Source organism: Bactrocera oleae, chromosome 5, assembly GCF_042242935.1.
Source record: "Bactrocera oleae isolate idBacOlea1 chromosome 5, idBacOlea1, whole genome shotgun sequence".
Taxonomy (NCBI): Eukaryota; Metazoa; Arthropoda; class Insecta; order Diptera; family Tephritidae; genus Bactrocera; species Bactrocera oleae.
Window position 1 is genome coordinate 38,983,941 of NC_091539.1, and position 25,312 is coordinate 39,009,252.

At 31.3% G+C, this 25,312-nt stretch overlaps 1 protein-coding gene across 2 annotated transcripts in view; it reads left to right on the forward strand.

Annotated features, from left to right (window-relative positions):
- The window catches only part of sbm (L-type amino acid transporter sobremesa), a 64,501-nt gene that overhangs the window by 17,969 nt on the left and 21,220 nt on the right, over positions 1–25,312 (forward strand). The window contains exon 1 of one of the 2 annotated variants that reach the window (XM_070110458.1): positions 21,196–23,025. The exons of the other annotated variant lie outside the window; for it this stretch is intronic. Coding sequence (XP_069966559.1) covers positions 22,953–23,025 — 73 coding nt within the window. The 5' untranslated portion in view covers positions 21,196–22,952. Of the gene's footprint in view, positions 1–21,195; positions 23,026–25,312 lie in introns of those variants that run through there. 2 annotated transcript variants of the gene reach the window in all.

A 25,312-nucleotide genomic window follows, 5' to 3' on the forward strand; every position in this document is an offset into this window, starting at 1 on the left:
GGCGCCTCAGAGAGTATTAATTAAACTTAACACTTAAGTTCTTAGGGATAAGGTCATAACATGCGAGGTATAATTTTGAATACATAAAATAATATAAACATTTAATAGATATAAAGGATTAATTAAAATAAAATATCTCTTTTCTACCAAAAATATAAATTTAATGATATATATATTAGGGTGGGTGTATTTTAACTCGAAAATTTTCTTTAAAACTGAGTCTCTAAAAAAATTTTTTTTTTGGCAAACATTTTCTTTTTTAAAATCTACAGATTTTACCCCCAGGCTAAGCCAAACATTTTTTTTTTCGCTCCACCCTAATATATATATTCGAATAGGTATATATATATCTACATATATTGTGTGAATTTTTCGCTTGCTGTTGCTAACTGAGCGTTCACAGTTATTTATTATTTAAATGAAATTGTCACATTGACGTAACACATCACTGACGTGCTGTTCACATGCATGTTAAGTGAAATTATGCAAATACACACATACATATGCTATGCATGCATATGCGTGTATTTATATATATTTATTATGTACACACACAAAAGGCTATTCCTGACTCTGTATATAGGTACAATATGTTTACAGGCATGACAGCATATTGAGGTCACTGAACTATGCACATATAAAAATATAAATAAATTCTATACAGATTGCATATAATAACTTATTAAGATACATATACACACAAATAATTAGATGCGAGAACTGGCAAGTGGCATGCCATTGTTTTTGATAGAAATTTCTAGTGATTTTTTAAGTAATTCCACACAAGCATCTTTACACACATATGCAGAAGGAGACAGATGCGTTAGCATTTTATTTAAACTCGTATTTTCATCAATTTTGATTGACAATTGATTTGCAAAAACAATTGAACACACAAGTTTGTAAATTGAGTAATAAATATGGAGTAAGAAAGCGAAATTCAGCAATCAGACGTACTGTAAATATTGCTCAATATTATGCAAACTTCCCAGCAGATATACAGTTATTCAATGCAACGAGTTGTATGTGTATTAGTTGGTGTGTACTTGTAATACAAAATTCTCTGTAAATATCGGAGCGCATGTCAATTTTGAACATTCGAGCTCATATTGGAAGTCCAAACTTTCGTTTTTAATCAAACTTTTCGGAAGGTTACAAACTTTCAGCAAAGTTTCCAATTGAAAAAGTACTTGTATATGTATTGGCTCCCGCTACACATAGTTAATTGATCATGTGCTTTACATATTTACAAAGGGCTATACTCATTTGCAAACCACAAAAATTAATTTTTTTGTCTTTCTTTTGATTAGATATTTTATTTAATAAATAACTAAAAATAATGTACGTTTACAGAATTTAATGTACTTAAATAATGGGCGAATCTTTTAAAAAAGTTTCAATTTTCTTGTTCCTGTTTGGAGGCTCTCCGAGCAATGATATCTGGCGATGAGTAAGATTTTTTGTTATTTTTTATTTAAAATTATATACAGAAAATGACTGAAAGATAAGTCAACATTGATTGTTGATTTTTGAGGAAATAGCGGCTTTCAAAAAAGTCGTTCTAGGGTGTAAAAAGTTATACTTCATTACCTGAGCCGTACCGTCGATCAAATCGGTCGGTCCAGCCGTTTCGGTTTCGGAGAAAATTTCCTCATCGACTTTAAAAACAGCGTTTAGAGAAAATCGTTTTAGGTATTGGGAACCGATTTGTATGCTTGGAGACATTCTTACAAATACCCTCATATCTCCGACAATATTCTCAAATATATGTACATGCGTTATATATGCCAAATAATCGATTCTTTGAAATCAACAAGTGGATATAACCGCTTACATTTGTTTTAAAATATATATTATTAACGTTTTTTGTAACAAAAAAGGAATGGAATTGAAGTAATTTCCAGCATAGTACGTAGACTTAGTCAAAAAAATCTGCTTAAAATCAAAATTTTTGTTTCATTTTTGCTCAAAAATTTAGGCTGGGGATAAAGGATACCTACTCTTAAAAGTTTCTCAGCTCATTAAATTTGTTTAGTTGATTAACAGTAGGACGCTATGAAGAATTACTTTGGATGTGGAAGCCTAACTTGATAATGGGTTAGAAACATAGAACTATATCTTCCAATAAACTTTAAAAATGTGTAAACCTATAATACGCGGATTTTTGTTTTTGAAAACAATATTTATTCAATCGTCTACTGTAATGTTGTCGCCTTCAAAATAGTCCCCACTCGGTATTATACACTTATGCCAACGTTTTTCCAATCGTCGAAATACTTCTCAAACTCGATTTTTGAAAAAGCTCTTAGCTCCTTCAGCGATTTTCATCTATATTGTAAAACGACGGCCCTGTAAGTTTCTCTTTACTTTTGGAAAAGTAAGGAAAAAGTCACACGGAGCCATGTCTGGCGAATATGTAGGCTGGGGCATCGTTACTGTACTGTTTTTGGCCAAGAACAAGCAACGAAATGTGAGCTTTTAGCAAGAAAAAATCGCCAAGCTTATAACTTTTGCAGCTGCTACAGACAAAGTAAGCAATGTATACAATTGAAAATATTATCGTACTTCAGGGGGATGTATACCAACGTAATAAAAAAAATGGACTCTCCAAGCCCGCGATATTTTAAATTTCCAAAATTCCCGTTATTTCTTGAACACACCTCGTATCTCTTTTTAAAAAATATGCCAAATATGAATGTAAATATATACGCACTGATTTTCTAACGTTTTCTAAGGAACTATTAAGCATTCAGATCACTTATGTTGAATTCCAATATCCTGCTTAATTTATAAGTAGCAGCTTACATAAAAACGCAACACTCCGGTACTGACTTGCTATATTATTTTCAATTAAAGTGGTAAACTATTTATATATAAATATATATATACAATATTAGCTGTTTGATACCTTACTACTTAAATGTCGGTCCATGAGAAACTGTACTTTTAACTTTAAAACTAAACTTAGGTAACAGTTACTTCATTATACCCAATTTTCTGGTGATTACTGATTAATAATAGCAATGGATATAAAATTACTTAGCTAAATAAATTAAGTTAGTTATGATTTTCTGAAAAATCATTAGTGCTTTAATACAATGCCATTCAATTTTCTCACCACACTCTGTCACACCTTATATATTTTCTATTGTAGAAATTAAATTAACTACCACTTTGATGTAGGTATTAGTTAACTGCTGTTGACAAGCTGTCATGCATGCTAATTTACCTCTGAAATTGTACCAATTTTTGCAAGAAATTTATACAACAATAGTTTCAGCGACAAAGTACATGTATAAATATATGTATGTGTGTTTCCATCAAAATAGTGTGTGATTCTTCCTCATTCACATCTCGGGCTTGTATGTAGTTGTTGGTTATGCCACTTCAAATGTTACGTATACGCCATGTCTACACCCACGCAGGTACATATTAATGTCACGTATACGCCTCGAACATTGAATACGAATTAATGTACAATAAATATGGTAGATATATAGATACAATGAAAATGTCAACTAATTGTCAACTATTGCGTTATCAATATGTCAGACCATAAGTCGTAGCCTACTGGCGCTATTATTAGAGAATGGTGGTGAAGTGAGTACGTACAGTAGCTTTTCTATAGAAGGTTTGTACATCTGGTAGCTCTATGTATTATATAAATATTCAAGCAACAGAACTGAATTAATATTTTATTCAAATATATATTAATGAAGACATACTGTCGTTATATTTATTTAAAAATTTCTGAAGAAAATTTTCACATTTCACAAATTTTATAATTTTTCAAAATTTTTAAGATAAAATCGTATGCGAATATATTTATATGCATTTACAACAAAATCATATATTTTGTTAGTAATCTGAATACTTTTTTCGCCACAATCAATGTGTAGATACAATGTTATTGCACTAAATTCATTTTCATCCTTTCTCATATGAAAAGATCATAATCTAGCTATAAATTCGGTATCCGAATTTCAATTACTTTTTTTGGTACTTTTTTATGTGATTTATGTACATGCTTAGAGATAAGCATGTGTTTTATTAAAACAGCCTCTGTAATATATTCAAAAGCATTAAGTGTAGAAAGTAGAAAGAAAATGTGGAAAAAGTAAAAATAACAACACTAGTTGTTATCTTATTGTGTCTTGTATCTTATTGTGAAGCTTAGTTATGGCAATTTATTTGTTTTTGATTAATGGCGTTTTGTGGGCGTTGCAGTGGTTCGATTACGCCCATCTGCAATACCAACCGACTTACGGTATCAAGCAACATGTGTACCAAGTTTCATAAAGATATCTCAATTTTTACTCAAGTTACAGCTTACACGGACGGACGAACGGACGGACAGACAGTCACTCGGATTTCAACTCGTCTCTTCATCCTGATCATTTATATATATACCCTATATCTAACTCGATTAGTTTTAGGTGATACAAACAACCGTTAGGTGAACAAAACTATTATGTGCTAACATGTTGCTACAGAGTATAATAGAGTAAATATATTTTTGTCAATATAAAATTTTATATAAAATAAAATACACAAACAAAACTTGATATTATTGAAAAAAAAAATTGAAAATTGAATGAAATGTACATTTATGTGATAGAAAAATTTAATTCTTTCTTAATATTTATCATTGCGTTCCCACACACATGTATGTATATATCTTCAATATATACATAAGAGCATGCAAAACGATATTTTGTACCGTGCGTCATTGAATAGTTTTTTTTTGCTTAAAAAGCAAAATTGATCAATTAGGTCGCCCATGCCACTATTTGCAGACATCAGTATTGATAATATCATAGTCGCAGTTTTTTTTTGCTATGGCTTCCCTATACGAGTGTACAATTGGTTGATTATACTTACTCATTTGCCAATTGCTACTGACGTCTTTTTCTTATCGAAAATATACATATGACTTCGTTTGATTTTTTCAAAGCTGAATGACATAGTCACAAGTTCGAGGCTACTCACGCGCTTTTTTATGAATTATATACTCATATATAGAATGTATATACATATGGTATCTACTTATATGCGCGTGGAAGCACAAATAAAGCAATGTCCTATCTAAATTTGTACATACACATGTATATATGTATGAGTGTATAAAAATGCCAAAGGTTTCATCAAATAAGATGAATCACATGTGGTTGCGGACATTACCATTAGATTGCGTTTTGCTTAACATTCGCTCCCATATACATCTGTATATGCATGTCCGGTGTTCATGTATGTGTGAGCGTGTTTACATTCCTTTAATAATTTATGTTACTCGCTTACAAAATGACAACCGCTTAGTTAATGTTATTGGTTGGTGCACAAACACACACGAACACAAGCACTCAAACATAAACTTGTACATATAAATAATTCATTTGCGGAGGTTCGCAAAAAATTTTTCAATGGCAAATGCCAAGCTTTGTTTTGATGAACAACAACTGTTAGGCCCACACAATCATAAATTGTGCATATGTGTGTGCGAATTTGGCTCTAAGCTAATTTGTGTTTCTAGTGCCGTTATAATGCGTTTACATATTTGCAGATCAAGGATATAAATAAATTCCCATATAAAAATATGGCAAGCATTTGTCAATAGTGGCAGCATGTTATATCAATTTGTATGCCATTTTTCGTGTGTGTGTGTATGGATGAGCATGTTTACTTGTTTGTGTTTAGTTTATAAAATACTTATGTGCGATCAGCGGCAATTGTGCCATCATATTTTTGCACCCGATGGCAGCCCTGTAGGAACAATTTGATTTTGTTAGTTGGTTGTATTATAGGTTAGCAACTATATTTCCCGAATTTTAAATAAACCAACAAATTTATTTGTGAACCTCTATGAATAATTAAAATCTGTTAAGTCAGTAACGTGTAGTCAATCGCTAAGCGCTTTTAAAGCTCATTTCACTAAAATAGCAAAGAAATATTTCGAACAGGGATGATTTCAGTGTAAGGTATATACTTTGTGCGTGTGTAGCGAACGTGGAATTATCTGCATTTCTGATTTCAATGATTGATTGAAATCAATTCAATGTACTAGCTGCATTTGCGTCAGATTAATTCATTAGCACTATTTTTATACGACTGAGGTGAAAAAACTAATATATTATAGAAATAACAGCGTGTTTCCGCAACAACTGGGAAAGCAAGAAATGGCTAGCTAATGATTACGTATACTTCTAAGGATTATAAACTAAAGATAGAGCTAAGGTCTGTTTAGTAATGGAGGCTTTACAGTCACGTCACTTTTGATTCATTTAGGTGGGTATTTACTCACTACGAGTATAGGTGTCTTTGCTGATCAAGCGCTAACTGAAAGCATCGAAAACCGATCTGTTCAAGCGTAGATCGAAGACAGATAGCTTTTTATATGGCCCTGTACCAACTGAAATGTAAAGCCATTTTTATTGTAATGACCGAAACATTGGACCATCCTTCATTGAGAATCATGAAAATAGATTCATATAAGGGAAGATTAACGAAAATAGGTAAAATCCCCAGGTTTGGGGTTCTACAAGAAAATTTTGGTTCAAAGTGAATTTACTGGAATTTAAAGACTGAAATGTTGCTCAATACCATAGAGGACCTTTTAAAGTCTGTTGGCATGAACGAGAATCAAACAAGTGATAAACATATTCGCAACTCAGGTCGATACCAAAGCTGGGGTCATTTGGAGAAGTTCACAAGGGTTGAATAGCTGGACAATTATTAAGGATTTTTTCACGTGCCTTGTTTTCTTACAGTTTTGAAAGTTATATTTTTCCACTCTGAGTCCATAGATATTCGGGTTTCGAATAATATCTGGTATAACCCACTTACTTCGAAAATTAGGTTGGGAAAATAAAGATGATGCTATTGCATCCCTAACCGGAGTTACCAACTTAGGTTGATTAAACCAGATGCAAGTCCAAAAAGTAAAGAGAACAAGATGGCAACCCAAAAGCACACTAATTCTAGAAAATATTTTTTGTTTCATTGCAAAATAATTTTGTACTATCTATATACATACATATATAAAAATTACGGACCACGTTTTGTCCGAGAAAACTTCAAAACTACTGAAACGATTTTAATTAAATTTAGCACACTAGGTCCAATTTGAACCAACTACAAAGGGATAGTTCATATCTCAATTATGTTAAAAGTCAAAAAAATTCATAAATAAAAGAATATATTTCTAAAAATAAGCAAAATTAAAAAAAAATATATTTATTATTATAATTTTGAGTCAGATACTAAATGGAAAATTCACTATTTCTTCCTTTGACAAATATAATATTTGAATCAATCATTTTCAAAATACAACCAGAAGTACAATCCCTTGGATTTTTATACCGGTAATATTCGCCTTTATTCGTAAATAATGTTTTCACTGTATTGAATAATTTATTATAATAGTATTTCATGTATACCATAGCAACGCGTGACCGAATCTGATGGTAATATAAAAATTAATTAGAATCTTTAAAAATTTCTATTATTCACCAATGAATGCGCCTGTGAAAAATATTTATATTAACTAATATACTAAAACTAAATTTTGTCGTTCAATTTCACACAGTGGAATGATAGATAAAATAAAAATATACAGAATATAAGAATTTTTTCACACTTTTACACCTACAATAGCTTAATAATATTTATTTTATATCGTATTAATGAAGGCAGAGTGTCTATTAAGGCATTTTCTTCCCCGTGTTAATTATCACTCAACGGATGATTGTTTAATTATTTCATGAGCGGTGCAGCGGATAATAAAAGCACATTTACTATTCTATTAACTGATCCACGACGCCGTAGATCTTGGCGATGTTGAAAAATTTATACAGCGACTTACATGAATATGAAAGGAAATTAGTGCAAATATTTGTTTTTCAATTATTTCATATGTATGTGTGAGTGCAGTTACTGGCCGCTGCGCATGACGTGGTGGAATGTGTGGGGGTATATTAAAATTTATTGCTGTAATATCTGGATGAACGCTATACATATATGTAAGAGCACGTCTGTACGAAAATTTTTCATTCACGAAGAACTTGTAGGAAAATTAGCTAATGGATAATTGCATTGGTTTTATTGGGCATTAAGGATGGTTATTAATTCTTTAAAAAAATGCTGATTTCTAGAAGGTTTCATTGATAAGTGGTAATGAGGGAAGGAATTTAGTTCTATGCTGCAAGTAAAATACTGAGTAGCTCTATTTGTCCGAAAAAACTTATTTATTTACTCCAACTTATTTCAGCAGAGTTTAAGATGAATGTGTCTAAAATATTAACTTTCGAACTAAGTCCAAATTTTCAGAATTATTTGCTACATTTATGTATTGTTTCGTTGTCTTTCTCATTGTGATTGGAAATAAATTAAAGGAAATTATGAAAATTATACTTCTAAATAAGGAGCTCAGATCAGTGGATACAGCATATATATTTTTTTTAATATCGTAGAATATAATCAACATTTGGCTTTGGGACCTTATGTTTTCCGGTAAAGATAGTTTGCTTTAGAAGGCAGACAACAAAAGACAGGAGTTCAGAGCTGGTGAGTCAAGTGACTTAACAATTAAAGCCTCCACTAGGCCACCTTTCTAAAGAAACATTTTAAGCGAATATTTTAACACACAATTTAATTGATTACCCATTAAAACAAAGAAAAACTGTTAACTTCGGCTACATTGAAGCTATAATATCCGGCAGCTGCATTTCTTATAGCAACTTTACATATAATTAATCTCATAACGCAATCTGAGTTGTTATGGAAACTATAAGTTTGTATGGAAACTATATGCTATAGTGGTCTGATATCGGCAGCAAATGAGCAGCTTCTTGGGGACAAAGGGACGTGTTTGTTTCAGATCGATATCGCAAAAACTGAGAGACTAGTTCGCATTTACGAGTATACAGACGGATATGACTAAATCAACTCAGCTCTTTACGTTGATCATTTGTATATATATTTTAAAGGGTCTCCAACGTTTCTTTTAGAGTGTTACAATCTTCGTGGCAAACTTAATATACCCTATTCAGGGTATAAAAATTAATCTATTATTTCATTTATTGTTGTTCACGACTTTATTATATTTGTTTTCTAAGCAATGCTAAAAATTCTCCGCCAAATTGTAAATTTTCTTATTAAAAGAAATGGACACATTTGGATTGTTATTTAAATTGTTCTTAATGAATTGGAATAAGCATTTAAATGAGTTTAAAAATGTGTAAATATTTTTATTTAGATAAATAAATAAGTTACGACAATAAATTAAGTGAAACAATTAACAACCTAATAACGATCAAATAAACACTGAGCAACGCAATTATATACAAGCACACCTTGGTGATAGTTTCTAGTTTAGTGAAATATCAAAAAAGAAAGTAATGAAAGTAAAATTGGAAGTAATCACGTCTACGGCCACCTTGAAAACCATTCAGCCAAAGTCAGACGCAGCGTATGAGTAACCAAATCACGCGGTCTTCGACAGACAATCGCTTTGCTTACTCGTTTAGCTTTGCTTATACATATATCCATATTTGTGACTTTTTTTGTAATAAATATTTTAAATTTTATTGTATTTAATTTAACAGTATTTATATACTTTTATTTTATGCGCTTGTCGACTTTTTATTGGCTTGCGGCCAATTTTTGAGCGTATTAATACCAAATACCATTCAAAATTCTTGATATATTTGATGTGTTGGCATATAGAAATACAGTTGCATTTATAAAGATTAAAAATCATACAGACAGATATCATTTCTGACGTACTCATTGAAATGCTGCCATTTTTCATTCAGATTTACGTGTGTTGTTGATGACAGCGATGATCCGCCTTAGATCCGTCGTTCTATGCAAGCGTATACTTTATAATTATATACAGACCTATAATATATATTAATATAAAGTGGGAACTTAAATAAATTTAAAAATAACAATAAATGCTTGCCTTGCGCTGTCGATCTTTGTCTTAATTTGTATACATTGAAATATTAACAAGTGCTGCGCTAGATTTTGTCAATTTATAATGCATGTAATTTAAATAGGAAATGCCATAAAATCCATTGAACCGTTGTTGCTCTAAATTTTCGCTTTATAAATTATATAAATTCGAGCTCGTCAGCTATAGGCAAAAATAAATTATGAACAGCTGCGTTGAGCGTCATAAATTTCTTATCTGTAAAATATGGCATATTATCAAAAGATTTGTAGACTTTTTACTTTAATTTATAGTAAAAATTCTGATAGACATATATAGTAGAGATATATGTATACAGGTATTTTATGTGTAATACAGTAATTTTCATAACTCAATTGGAATTTTCTAGTTGCGTCTTTCTGTTACTCTCTGAAAGCATTGTGACTCCTTCTACATGAGCTTTGGAATCACATTTCTTAACCATAGCTACTTAGAGCAAGATAAAATGAGGAATACCGTGCTGTAGTTGAACGAAAGATCGCAGCTTATATATTATTATATTTTTTAGTGTTCAAAACTTTAAAGTGTTTTTTCCAACTTCAACTCACATTTTCAAAGTTGGTGATTGGTCATGGATTTACACGAATTAACCTTAAAAAATTCTACAAGATTTTGTGACTTACAGAAAGCGTCAAGACTGTACAATGGTTCAAATATATTTTTATATAATTCAACTGAGCTAAGTCAATAATTAGTAGATAAAGTCCACATTCGACGAACAATATTTCCAATCGATAAATAGATCATCATTCTTATCCCAGAACATAGTTATATAAAGCGAGTACAACATGATGATGAGGCGATTCGTGAAGTGTTCAAGAGAAAAAGCTAACCGAATCGGAACTGACTGAAATTAACAAAGTTCAGCGCATAAAAATTCTGAATAAGTGAAAGCACTCAACCCTGTACCAGCTGTTGATAGGAAAGGAAAAAAGGCTACTATTTATTTGAAAGGTCAGATGGAAAATATTTTTTTGCATTTCTTGTAACGAAGAATAAATTAAGTTTTAAACTAGTGTCATCTATTCCATTTACACTTGATATTTCACGACCGAACCCGTATGAGCAAAGCACGATTAAAATTAGAACGTTATTCTTACGATGTTCTACATTTTAACAGTTAGAAAAAAATGTCTTTTTTAATAACTCATTATATAAAAAAATTAATTAAAATATACACATGAACTGTTATTACAAGACACAATCATTAACGCCTCATGTATATAAATATATATTCTTATATACCATATACTACATATTATATATATCATACGAGTATATGTATACGTTCGTAGTATAATTATATAAAATCTGCAGGCCGTCAGCGACAAAGCTATTAAAAGTGTCACAGCTACGATCAACATGCTGATGATGAGCATTTGTTCGTTAAATTGTACATTCCTACAGAAGAAGCATTAATTGAAACGTATTACTCGCCTTAATAATTTTCAATTTACGATTGTATGGGTACATACCTAATAATTTTGCAGTCCACAAAAAGTCGGCAAATATTTACAGCAATGACAGCTTTAAATGAGCGCGGAGTCAATTAAAATGTGTTGTTGCAATAAATTTGTTGAGTAGAAATCATTAGTGTGAAAGTTTCATTCAAATTCAGAGAGTAAGAGAGATACATGTATGGTATTTAGATTTGAGCTTGCTAATAAAGCCTGTGAGCGTAAAGCTTACGCTATATCACCATTTGAGAAGATACAAATTAACCAGCTGAGCTTATGTAATATAGTCTTACACTGAAGTGAATGTATAAGGGTGTAAAAGCTTGTGGTTCTAGATATTATTCAATTTAGAGTTCTACAGATTTTCAATTGCCTATTAATTAAGAGATAAATTGAGGTTTATAGACTTTTCTCGGAAATACTTTATTTTTTTGCACCAATTATTGCCACATTATAATCATTAAATAAAAAAAAAATATATATATATATAAACGATATACAAATACTTTCAACTGACAGGGTAAATAAAGTTCAAATAAACTACTCGGGAAGACAGTTCAATGGTGTCTTTTGAATATGAAAATATAATATAAAACATTTGTGTTGTTCATTTGATTTTAGCTAGGCTCTGATAAACTGCAGATATCTCCTTTCGGCTGAAATTGATCAATGTATAAAATATGTTAATAAATTACTTTCTCCTAGCTCCCATGTACTACAAATATACGTATACTTTTCCCTCCTTTTGGTCAATCGTATCTGGTATAAGTGATCATTACGTGGATTGTTCAAAATATATTAAAAAAACAAAAATGGTGAGGGTACACATTGGGGTATACCTTTACTAAGCTCTCTTTTAAGAAAAAATATATTAAGTTCCAACATTTTGGGTAATTTATGCCGCATATGTCGGTCCTTAAATCAGATGTTCTAATAACATTTGGAGATATTGTTTCGCTTGCCGTCTTAAAATGCCCTTCAAAATATATCCCTACCTCCCTATATCTTTAATAAACTAGCACTCTTCTACTCGGTATTTATTAAAAATAAAAAGTAATATAACTTAACTTACTAGGAGGGAATGTGCTTAGTGCTGGTTCCCACACGAAGACTTTTGTTTCTTCGACTCTTAGTTTGTGAGCGAGCAGGTGAAGAAGAAAGAAGAATTCGGTTTTCCTTTTCATTTTGAAATTCTGGTTTCTCATAGATATTTAGAATACATTCGGAAATTTAAGTTTTGTCGTCTATTTTTTTATGTAATATGATATGCAAATATGAATAAGGACAAAAATATTTTTATGTACCGCTTAAATGAAGCGTACAAGAATTTAAGAATATAATAAAAAATTAAATGAATTTTCTGTCGAACTCGAGTTACCGGATTCTGAGCGCCTCTGTAAACGTAACACTAATGAGCAACAAAAGTGTTCGTATCTGAATTCAGACTAAAGGGTACTTGGTGCACAATATAGGTACAAACAGAATTATATTGTACACCTATTTTCAAACCAAAGCTTTTGCTGGAAATTTGTGTAGGCAGATGTACAATAACAAACAATTCATACGCCGTAAGTTCTTAAAAAATTCTAAAGTATTAATATTTGGCTCAAACTGAATATATACTTTCTTCTATGTTTTATTCACATTAAAACTATAGACAAATTTCTATAACTCCCGTTTTTAAACCTATAAATTCTTGAAAATATTCTCGAACCGATAATAAATATAAAATATTTCTGAGCATACTTCGTCACGACAGACGCATAATGCAACAAAGCTAAATGATATGAATAAAAATTGCACTTGTGGACAATCTGCAACAATGAAGCAGGCGTTTGTATGCTATTTTTATAAACGCTCATATAATAGTCGGTTTGCCATTGGAGCTGTGCGCCTCTACAAATGTCAATGTCGACCGCAGGCAATAAGATGCAGTGAATGGAATCTTTGCGGCATGGCCATGCAACATGGATGCGTTAGATAAAAAAAGCTTTTATTCACATGCGCACACAAACATATAAATAAATGCACATAAATGCTGTTATTACGAATGTGAATGTTTAGGGGGAGGACAGCAATTAAGGCGTGCCCACATGCGTTAGCACAAAACTATGCATTATTGCCGATGGCAAATATATGGTGAAGTTGTCAGTTGCAAAATAATGCATAGCAATTTGTGTGCGCAAAATGTAGGCCATTTAAAAACGGCCTTAAAAATTTGCTAAAAGTCTATAAAAAATGATCGCATATTTATGTGTGGTTAAATTCCTTGTAGCGCCGCAGAAATCGATTTCGGCATGCCTTTGCCGACATTTGAAAGGAAAAGTCGCAGTGCGGCGGTCGACGGAAACTATACCTTTAATTATAGATACATATATATACCCATTTATACTTACATGTACATATACCTACATCTTTAATCATGTGATTTAATTTGCGCCGCACTATCCAATTCATAATACCGACGCAGCGTCGGAGATTGCCTTTGTGAATTCTTACGATACTGGCATAGTAAGGTATCTGCAAAGAAATAAATGTATAATCTAAATCGAATAGATAATTTGAAGATGTGTGAATTTTCACAGACAAAATTTTTGCTTATTTATTTTATTTAATTAAAAAATATTCTAAAGCAATAATAATTATTTTAACGAATCTATCAGTGAAATCTTTAGACAAATAATAAATAATTATAAAATATTCAAAAGCAATAAAAATAATTTAAACGAATCTATCAGGGAAATCTTTAAACAAATAAATAACGAAAAAAAAATACGAATCAAATACACAAATATTTCGCCGGACCATGTGACACTGCTTGCTGCCGCGCTGTCAGTGACGTCAATTTGCTTTGATCTTCATTTCATTTTTGCTAATTCAAAATTTCGTATTGTTTTACTAGCAGCTTCCACCGGTTGTCCAAGGCATCACTATTATTTATATGAATTTTTTTTTTAACAAAATATTTAACATATTTTTTTAATAATTTTTGAACAAAATATAGTAGTAGCAGTTAGTAGGTTAATTTTCAATCGCAAACTAGAGTTTATTGGCTAATTTGGTGTTTAGTTTAAAATTGACTAACAAACACGGAGTTCACTATTGGCAACAATCACTTTAACTCAACTTATACGCCACATTTTCACAATTGGAAGAATACCCCTGGTTTTTAATAAAGAAACCTTGGAATATTAAACTCACAGTTTTGTTAACCACTCCAAAGAGAAAATTAGAACGTCGATCATACACACAACAGTATAGTAATAAATTCGGATTTATGATGTAACACAAACATATCTACTGTTACTTCAATAATTTTAGACGGTATTTGAAACACTTAGAGTAAGTTATCTGTAGACAAAAGTTGTAACAACAGAAACGGAAATATATTATATAATAATAATAATCATATAATTTCTTTCCATAATAATTTAAATTAATTTGGAATCTTTAAGAAACTAAGAGATAAAGTAGTTTACCAAAAAGTATTCCGTTCTAGAATACCAATTTGTTAAGAACCTGCACATTTTGCAAGTTTTATACGACAGTGAAGTGAACTAAACAACAAAGCCACATGCTACGCTCGGGTATAATCACTAACGTCTAACTAACTCTAATTATGTCCGGATATATACTCGTACTATATGTAGGTATACCATAAATGTAAATGCTTTTCACAAAATTCATGTGGTAGATATTATTAAAAAAATCAGGTATCTCTAGGTAATTATGTGTCTGTGTATTTATATGTATATTCCATATCTGCCTCAATGCTTTACTATTAGTATAAAAAATAGCAAACAAACAACAATTTAGTATTTTGGTTGCTGTTGCGCGTGTCATGTGCAGATTTTGCCTTTTTATTGCTGCTTTTTTGAAAATTAATTATAGTGTAAAAAACTGTTTTCGATTTGTTGAAAGTTGAGGTTTCCTTGAGCGACTGAATACAAGCGTGACTTTCGAAATGACTACAAAATATAATATTTATTTGTGAATAGTCAAAATATCCGTCTGTATCTTTTTTGAGATTGGGGGGGTAAGAATTTGTCCACAGCATGACATGGTTTCGCCTGAGACAATAGGACCAGAAAGCAGTTTTCACGCTTTCTCTGGTTGTGAAGCCTATCCGAAACGAACTGATTAGCGCATATTCTACATGTTTTGAAAGAGATGTTTAAAGAGTTGGCGAAAGATCCTTTTAGCATATTTATTGTAAGAGTGGTATTCAAAACATTTAAAAATAATTCTCTCTAGACACTTAAATAGGGAAACAACGTAAATATGTATATTAAGATAAAACCTAGAAGTATTTAAAACATAATATTTCGTGAAAATTGGAGCCTCTTGTAATCGACCCTCTTACAAGTAGGAACTCATACTCAAAAGAAACAATTTTAAAGAGCATGAAAAAAAAATGTGTGACCATAAAGGTTAAAAACGGATTTTAGAACTGAACGAAATTGTTGAGACTGAGGCAATATTTACAAAGTTATGAGAAAATCAAAAGAAGTACCGCTTTAATAACTTGTTGGAAGTGTCTCTTCAGCTGTAGATCTTCAGTTAAAAATATAGGAAGAGTAAGGCAAGAATGGGCAGAGACAAACAGTACAGCTTTTCTTTTAAGTAGTAGCTCTATAGACTGTAACTTTTTTAAAGTTTGAGTAAATGGACGCTTGTAGTTCCATAGTAGAGTAAACTCTTCGAAGGGCTATTTCATCAAAAAGATTTTGATTCTGTATTATTTACTTTTTTAGTATAAAAATATAAATAAAAGTATAAATATATACTTATATATATGTATATACATATCATCGTGTGCTTGAACTCTGAAAAGAGTGCCTGCAATAACGAAAATCAGACGTAATTAACACTCTTCGTTTCTCAATTTGACGTCAACACTCTAATGATAGTTTTCGCGTGCCACACGATTATATACTCGAGTGACTTTCGATAACTGATGCATAATAGATTTGTACTTATACAAACGTGCGGAAAATATTAAAAAATATTGTAATTAGTGCAAGTCATTTAGAACACACAAAGAGAAAAATGTAAGAAAACAAAACCGGAAGATTCAGAAGCGTACACGAAATACAATTAAATTTTATATTAAATATTAAAAAAATATTAATATTACATTAATGACATTAGCCGACCAGACAAGGTTAATATAAAAGAGTAAAATTTTGAGGTCGTTAAGACTGATATTCAGGACACCTAAATCACTTATGTTTGCAGTAAGTATGGTTATCCAATCCAATCCTTAATGCCGTTTCCTAGAGCATGCGCGACGGTTTACTAGATTTGTTTCCAACCGTTGGCTTTTCGGCACATTCATTATTTTGGTTTGAAATTAATTGCTACAATCTAGATTGATTTTATGGCGGATTATTTTCTAAAATAACACAAATTGATATTTCACTTGATGACCAATTTATATACCAAAACTACGTTATAAAACAAATAGGATCACAAATGCAAATATATTATATAAATAAAATCGAAAGCTGTTGCGGAAGCAATAAGAAGCACACATTTTTATATACTTGTAAGCACATACAGTTACTGACAATTAAATAGAATCAAGTAGATGGTTCTGAAATAATTAATAATCTTTATATTTGTTGGATAGATTTCCGATTTGTTTTGCCTGTAATCTTTTAAAACACCATGATGGTAGCTCTGTTATATTTTACTGTTATCTTTGTGTTCAAATTAAACAAAAGTGTGCGCCAAAAAAATAGAAGCAAGGAATGAAAAGACCAATTATAGCCGTTATTTAGTAAAAGTTATATTGTAAGTATATAATCAGTAGGATATTTGTTAAAGCTTGACACTTTGTTGCAATTAAATATTATTTGCATAGCGGCAGAGCGTATGTTAAGTTCATGAAAAATTTACAAAATAACAGTTATATCCAAAGGGAAGTTGCAAAAATTATAAAAAAAATCCCAGGAATTTGTGTTTACTGCTTTGAGGGGACAGCCACGAAAAACGACGTCTCAGGATGACAATTACATAGAGATTTTATCAAAACACGATTCTTTCTAGTCCTCTGTAGCTATCCAAAAAGAATTTGGCGTAGGATTTTTCGGGAACTGTTGCGCGTCGCCTTTTAGAAAAGAAACTTTTAGGAATGTTGTCCCGGAAAGTCTCAATATTGACAAAAAAAACAGCGGAACAATCGGATTGCTTCTGCTTCAGCGCATATCAATTGGACCGGTGACAACAATAAATTAACACGTATAACAATAAATAATAATGGCAATAAATTGAATGACAAGTGGAGGTACATATACAAATATATATATTATTATATATGGTATATATATATATATGCATATACGTATGAATATGTAGAGCAAAATTACCGAGTGACTAAGAAGAATTCGAAATAAAAGAAAAATGCAAATGCCCACGCGCTAATTTTGACGTCGAAATTTTGCTTTTCTTATTGACACATTGGAGGCATACGCGGGTACATATGTGTGTATGTGTTTGTGTGCTACTTAATTTAACACTTATCATGGGTGTGCATATATACATATTTATGTTAATTTTTATATGAAATCGGTGGAAAGGTAAAAAATAAGAAAATTGAGTACCGCATGGTTACATACAAACATGGTTACTAGACTCATGTGTGCTATATTTGTATAGAACGTGAGAATTGTTTAGTAAAAAATACATACCTTAACCGACGTTATCTTAATTCTGGGCTCAAGGCATCAACTGTAATACACTGCAGTGAATAATTTTTGTGCTTCTCAGTTGCTTGGTTAGAAGTCTATACTAGAGTACAATGTATGCGTTGTAGTTGGATAGCAAACGGTTTGTGATGATTCTGTAGAGAAATATGTTGGCTTTTCTTACAAAAAAAAATAAGAAAAAAGGTCACACCTCGGCTGTATATGTATGTGGGTGAGTAAAAAGAAACCAATATTTTTACGCTTGGTACTCAGAAAAATAGGTTCTTAGATACCTCTAAGAAAGTCTCTCCAAGTATGTTCTCATAAATATAACGAAAAGATCCTCCGTCTTACATTTTCTATTTTTTTCTTATTTTGATATAAAAAATTCAAATCTCGCTTTCAACTACTTCAAATAATATCTCGTTTCATAGATCAAGTAGGAAACTCTACAAAACGGTCTGTTACCATTTTTTCGTTATCCTAACTGTTTAAAAAATATTACCGGTTGAAGTTTGATTATTTTAAGGCAAATTTGTTTTTTCCTTTTGAATTTTTTAACTCCATGAAAAAAAAATCATTTAACTTGCAAAGCTCATAAGTAGTCTTGTAGGAAATCTACTGCTCTACCAAAAATGGTCTATTTTTTTGATTTATTAATTTTTATTTTTTCTATTGATATGCATTGATGGTTGACTATGAATGTCTCGTACACGCTGAATTTAATCGTAAAATTATAAGGGACCATTTTGTAGATTAGCTGGAAATGACATTTGAATTTTTCTATTTGATAATAAGAAGCGAAAAAAAAATTTGTTCGGAGATTTTGGCATTATCTTAGATATGCCAAATTTTGTGTGGATTTCTTGTCAGATAAAAACAATTTCCATGCAAGGATTTGATTGTGATTGATCAGATTGTTGTTGTTCAGTGGATAACGAAATAAATTCAAAGATGCAGCCTGCTTCATTATATATTCGATCTAATAATTGTGGGTATAAAAAATGCGTGGTCGCTCGAGTTTACCTCTACCTTATTTACAGTATAGATAATTATATAGCTAGATACAAACATATGTGCCCTATCAAAGTTTATTATTAACCCCACAAACTTTTTTCTTTACACCGTTATTCATTATTGTATATTGGGTAACGAGTCTTCTGCCACCTGAGAGTGAGAACAAACAAATGAAAATATTAATTTTCAATGTGGGTGTGTAGTTGAATTGTAAATATTAAGGAAAATCCATCTGGCTCTTGATAGGTGCACATTTGTTTGAACATATATTTATACGTAGCAGAAAAAGAGACACAAAATATGAATTTTATAAACAAGTACTGTAGTAGTAATATTTTTGATGAATGAGTTGAATTTTGGTTATCACTTCTGAATGAAATATATAATATAAACAGTTGAGATTGGATTTTATATTTTTCTCAAATATTCTATAAGCAGGAAAACTATAGCCAGATGATATTTGGTTAGAATTTGTTTGATTGTTTTGTATAGCAATTGAAATATGAAACATTTACATGAAAATATCCAAGAGAAATTTTCAAAACCTTCATCTTTCATAAGGAACACAGATACTTTTTGAACGCTTGCTGGTTTATTAGCGTTCCAAAATTTCTCATACTACCTATTAGCTAATCAAGCGAATTTAATAAAACCCACTTAGTGTTTTTTTAAAGCTCATGCCCTCTAGGTGGCGCTAAAATCAAAATATTTTCTAAATGTATGGATTTAATGCGAAACATTTTACAGCTCCTTAATTTTTACGTGAGTTAAATTTCTAGTTAAAATAATTCACTTTATATGTACTTTAATAGCCCGAAAGATATTTTGAAATATGAAGAACTTAGTATCCCTATGGTTCTCCGTTTAAACTCATTCTCCCCCTACTCAGTCTCAATAGTTACGAAATTATAAAGTTCAGACGTATGGAGAGGGTGATAAAACTGTGACTGTTTTTTACCATACATAAGATAGAGATTTCATTACCCACTCAAATGTGTTTTTTTAACCCACTAAAAATGCGATGTAATTCAACAGCTATTTATCATTGAAATCGCGAATTACACTTTCTTGATTTTCTTACTAACATTTCTCTGAAGCTATCTCCTATTGCCTACATTCGGAGAGTTTTCGGGTATGTTGTGATAACGATCGCTTTCAGGCAATTCGAATGTTGGGCACGTACTTTAATTTGACTGCAACGAAACTTAGGAAACCACGCATTGAAATTCACGAGTCTAATGCAATTAAAAATACTTGACTTATCTAACTACCCTTGTTCTAAGATATATTTTAATTTCGTTTCTTTTGCATTAGTCTCAAATAAAATGTGTCTGTTTTCAGCTTAGATTAAGACTTTGTATTTGTATTTCCAGTTAGAAAACAATTAACGAATATGAATAATAAAAATGGAAGTAAATCAAAACAAAAAATGTTTACAATGCAGTAAGCAGAAACCAATATTGGAGTAAGGAATTTATTTACAGTGCAAACAAAGTGCGACAGTCTGTGGAATATGATCGCAGACATGTGAATTGATTTATGTATGTATGTGTGGATATATGCATGCATACAAATGTATGTTGCTATGTTATAATTTTTTATGTGGCTGAAATTGTTGTTGTATATGAAATATATGTGTATGAACGTATATATAAACAATAAAAAAATATGAATTCCCAATTAAAGAGTACTTATGTACACTCAAAATGTTCAATTGGATTGCATATGAAAAGTACTCATACTAAGACTCACTCATTTACTCAAATGGAAAATGTGAAGAAGCGGCTACATACAACTGGTACTCGGGTGTAAATATTAGCATTTAATATGTATGTAGATGTGTGCGAGGTGTGCGGTAGCTGATGACCGATTTTAAAGCAAAAAAAAAACCGGCAAAAATTACAAACACAAAATTCAATTGAGCACTGTAGCAATTGAGAGTTTCTGGTGGTTAAAAGAAGAATTTATTATTTCTAGCAATTATTGCAAATTTACACTTTCAGTTATACGAAAGTATCCAACGAATACAGAGCGAATATTGAGTGATTGGTTGATTGGTTGTGGCGAAAGAACGTGTGAAAATTACTGAAAATTTTTAATGTAATGCATAAGAGTTTGGCGAGATCATATGGTAGATAGCAAAGAAGTGAAGTGCTAATTATTTAAAACTTTTTCAGTGAAAAGCGCCTGAAAACACACATGGCTAGAGACATCTGAAGAAGCAATATATTAAAAAGATATTTTATGAAAAAGTGAAAAAAATTAATATAAAAAGTTATACGTGCTATTTAAGACAACAAAAAGAGCAAATAAATTTTTAACAAAAACAATATACAACAACAAAATAGCGACGAATTCAAAGTTGGCAAAAAGAGAATTTTCATAATTTATTGCAACACCAAAAACACGCAAGGTGGAGTCTAAATGCATAGAACAAAAGAAACAAAAAAGATAACATATTAAATACTAAAAAAATAAATGAATTGGTGCAAACATTTTAATGACTTTTAATGCTGACGTGTACTGTGCAGAGGAAAATTTATATTAAGAAAAATTACTAAAAATAGACAGTTGAAAAACTGGAGGCGTGAGAAACGGAAATCTCAAGCAGAAAAAAAATAATAATAATAAATAAAGAATTGTGAACTTAAATAGAAAAAGTCAAAAGAAATCGTAATTAAAAACACAAAAAACATTTAAGAACTAAGCTGTAAATTAAAAAAAAAAAAGAGAGAACTGAAAAAATCTTAACAAATTCTTGCATAGCCAAAGCTCAGTGGCAGAACTTGTGACGAAGACAACCGAAATAAGTTCGGCAGAACAAAACAGACACCAGTGCTCTCTTCCTCTCAACATTGCAAGCGCATAACTCAGCAATAAGAAGAAAAAATCACAAAAAATTGTACCTAAATACGTAATCTCATACGAAATTCGTCGGCGAGAACGGCGCGAAAAACTTCCAAATTCTTGCATCATTTTCTGACGCTGCGCGAAGAACGTCATCGTACTATTGCATATTTTCTCCAAGCTGCTGGAGCGTGCAATTAAGCAATGTATATATAAAAACCTATCATGACAAAAAAGGCAAAAAGCCAAAAAGAAAAGTGAGCTAGGCGGAGCGCCACATCGTCAAGGTGTAAAGAAGAGTGTGCGAACACGCTAAAATACTTTCCTGTATTACTGAAATTCTGTTCGCCAAGGCCCAGCATCAGCCAATGCGCGCCACACACTCTACGTATAGACATTACAAAAAAATTTCATTAATACATACATGATATATGTAAAAATACATATATATATATACACACATATATATATATACATATATTTAATTATTTGCCGAAAACTTTGCTGTGCTTGCGAACTTTGCCGAACTGATTCGAGTGGCACACCGCGCACCCGCTCCCATCATCTGTTTGCGGGTTCGGCCTTGTTCATCCGCTTCAAGTTGACAATTTTTCCCGGCATCCGCTGTTTGTTGGCAGCGTCAACCACGCTTTTCCTTTGCAGCTGTCTTCGTTTGTGCGCTTCGTGTGCTCGCACCGACATACACACACACATCAGATAGGAATTGGCAATCGTTTGCGCCTTCGGCAACCTTCAAAGCATCTGAATCGGCAACATCAACATCATCGGCATCATAGACGTCTGCAGGCGCCAATTTTTCGATTCACAGCGAGGTATAATCGGACGTGTGGCCACGATACGCGAACAGTCTACTGAAATCCGTTGTTGTCGTCGTTCGCTCGTAGTTGAAATTTGCGGCGAAATAATTTGTAAAATTCGTTATCCGTCCATGCCATGCGCGATAAAATCACACAACTATTTTGCTTGCAAAAGAACGCATGCAAAAATAATACAACAGATAATCGAGGTGTGTGTTCATTAACGGTTCTACTACTTACACGTTGACATATACATACATATATAAATAGATGCATACGTACTTGTATGTTTGCTTGTCCATCTACACATATGTGTGTACTGCCTCTATATATTTATGTGGTCATTTAGAAATACGTGTGCGTGTGTTTGTGCCGCCTACATAATTTTACAGATTTTTCGAAAATTTTATTTTTTATATTTCGGCTAAAAATAAATGGCTTGTAGTGGATATCCAAAAAGAAAATCACATTTTTTCGACAGTGTTGGAAGCATTTAAAACAGAATTAGTGGACAATGCAATATTAATTGTTAGACGTAGAAGTAAAATAATAAAAAAAACAATGAGCAACTACAGAAAAAAATACAGAATTATGTTCAGAACAAAAAACCAAAATAAATAAATACAAATTAAAATAAAAAATTAAAAAGGATAAGAAACATAATATAATAAATTTGAAGAAAAAACGAAACTTCGGTTGCAAGGAAGCTATGATACCTTCACAAAAAAAGTTTCCTTACAAAACTTTGATTTTGTTCCGCCAATTTGAATGGCAGCTATATTCTATAATGGGCCAATCTGATTAATATGTTCGGAGCTTGAAGTGTCAATAATCCATGCCAAATTTTGTGTAGATATATTTTCAAATAAAAATGTTTCCTATACAAGGACTTGATTTTGATCAATCAGTTTGTAAGGCACCTAAATGCAGATATCGGCGCTTCCGATAAATGAACAGCTCTTTACCGGAGAAGAGGACGTGTGTAAAATTTCAGATCGATCCGTCATTCCATCGAAAATTTACATTGAAATATTTTTTTCGTACAAAATATATTTTGCTGTGTTCTTTGAGGCAAAATATTGGACACATATTTTTTATTTCGACTCAATATGCCAAATTTTGGAGTTATGAATTTTCAATTTTGAATAAAGTACCTTTAAACATTTGCGTATACAAACAAAAGTAATTCTATATAAAAATAAATAACTAGCTGGCCTATTCTTTACGATTTTTTCTCAACTTTCCAATGAGAAAAATTTTGAAGTTTTTCGCCTTTTTTTATAATCAAAAAATAGGTTTTTATAAACAAATATTTTTTTTTCAATTTCGAACTATTTGTATACTGTATTTTTAATGAAAAATGTACATACCATATATAGATATACATATTTACAGGGGCTTCGGCCATTCTTTCTGAGTGTTGCAAATTTCGTACAAAAATAAAAGAATATTTGAATAAATTATATAAAATGATAAAGCAAATTACGAAGAAAAGAAAAATTAATAAAATATCGAATAAAAATCAAAAATAAAAAATTAAAACTTTAAATATAATAAAATATTTGAAATAAATAAAACATCGAATAAAATGTTTAAAACAAATTAATATCAAACATTCTTAGATAAGGGTGACCCAGTAAAATAAATAAAAAAACTGAAACAAATAAAAAAACAAATAAAACAAAACAAGTAAGGACGTGCTAAGTTCGAGTGTAACCGAACATTTCATAACAACTTGCAAGCAAGAGCGGGGGATATACCTTCAGGTGTTGGCAAAACTTTATGTTAAGTGAAAAGGTTCAACTTTATTATTCGACGAAATAGTGAATGTATTACAATCAAATTTGGCATCATATTAACTTATTTTGAAAGTCATAGACTCACTTAGTATTATTATTATATTTTCCTTCTCGTCAGTACTTACAGTTATATGGTGGATAAAGCAAGTTTTCACCCGATTTTTATCCATTTTAGGCACACAAATAGTGATTTGTATAGTGGAAAGTGAAAAAATCAGATGGAAAACAAAGTTTTGTTATATGGGAAGTAGGCTGGTACGCTGTTACATGGGAATGTCAAAATAATTTTATCTACCAAATTTGGTTGAAATATGTGTAGTAGGTTCGGTGATATGGGATTTCACCTAAATGTGGACAGTGTCACGACGCATTTCGTTATTGATTTATCACACTTTTAGAAGTTTTTAACAAAACCATTACTTGGGGATTGGGCGTGGTTATCATCCGATTTCACCTATTGTCCCTGTCGCAAGAGGTGTCGAAAAAGTATGTCCTTTGCAATTTGGGTGATATAGCTCTAATAGTTTAGGAGATATATATATTAATCCCATTAGGAGGCGAAGTCACCCCCACTATTAAAAAATTAAACATACACAAGCAATTTTTCAAAACGCACATATGCTTCTCAATATTGCGATTCGTTGCACCAAATTCCGGATTTTGTGTATAATTTGCGGCTTAGTATAGGTTTTCGATT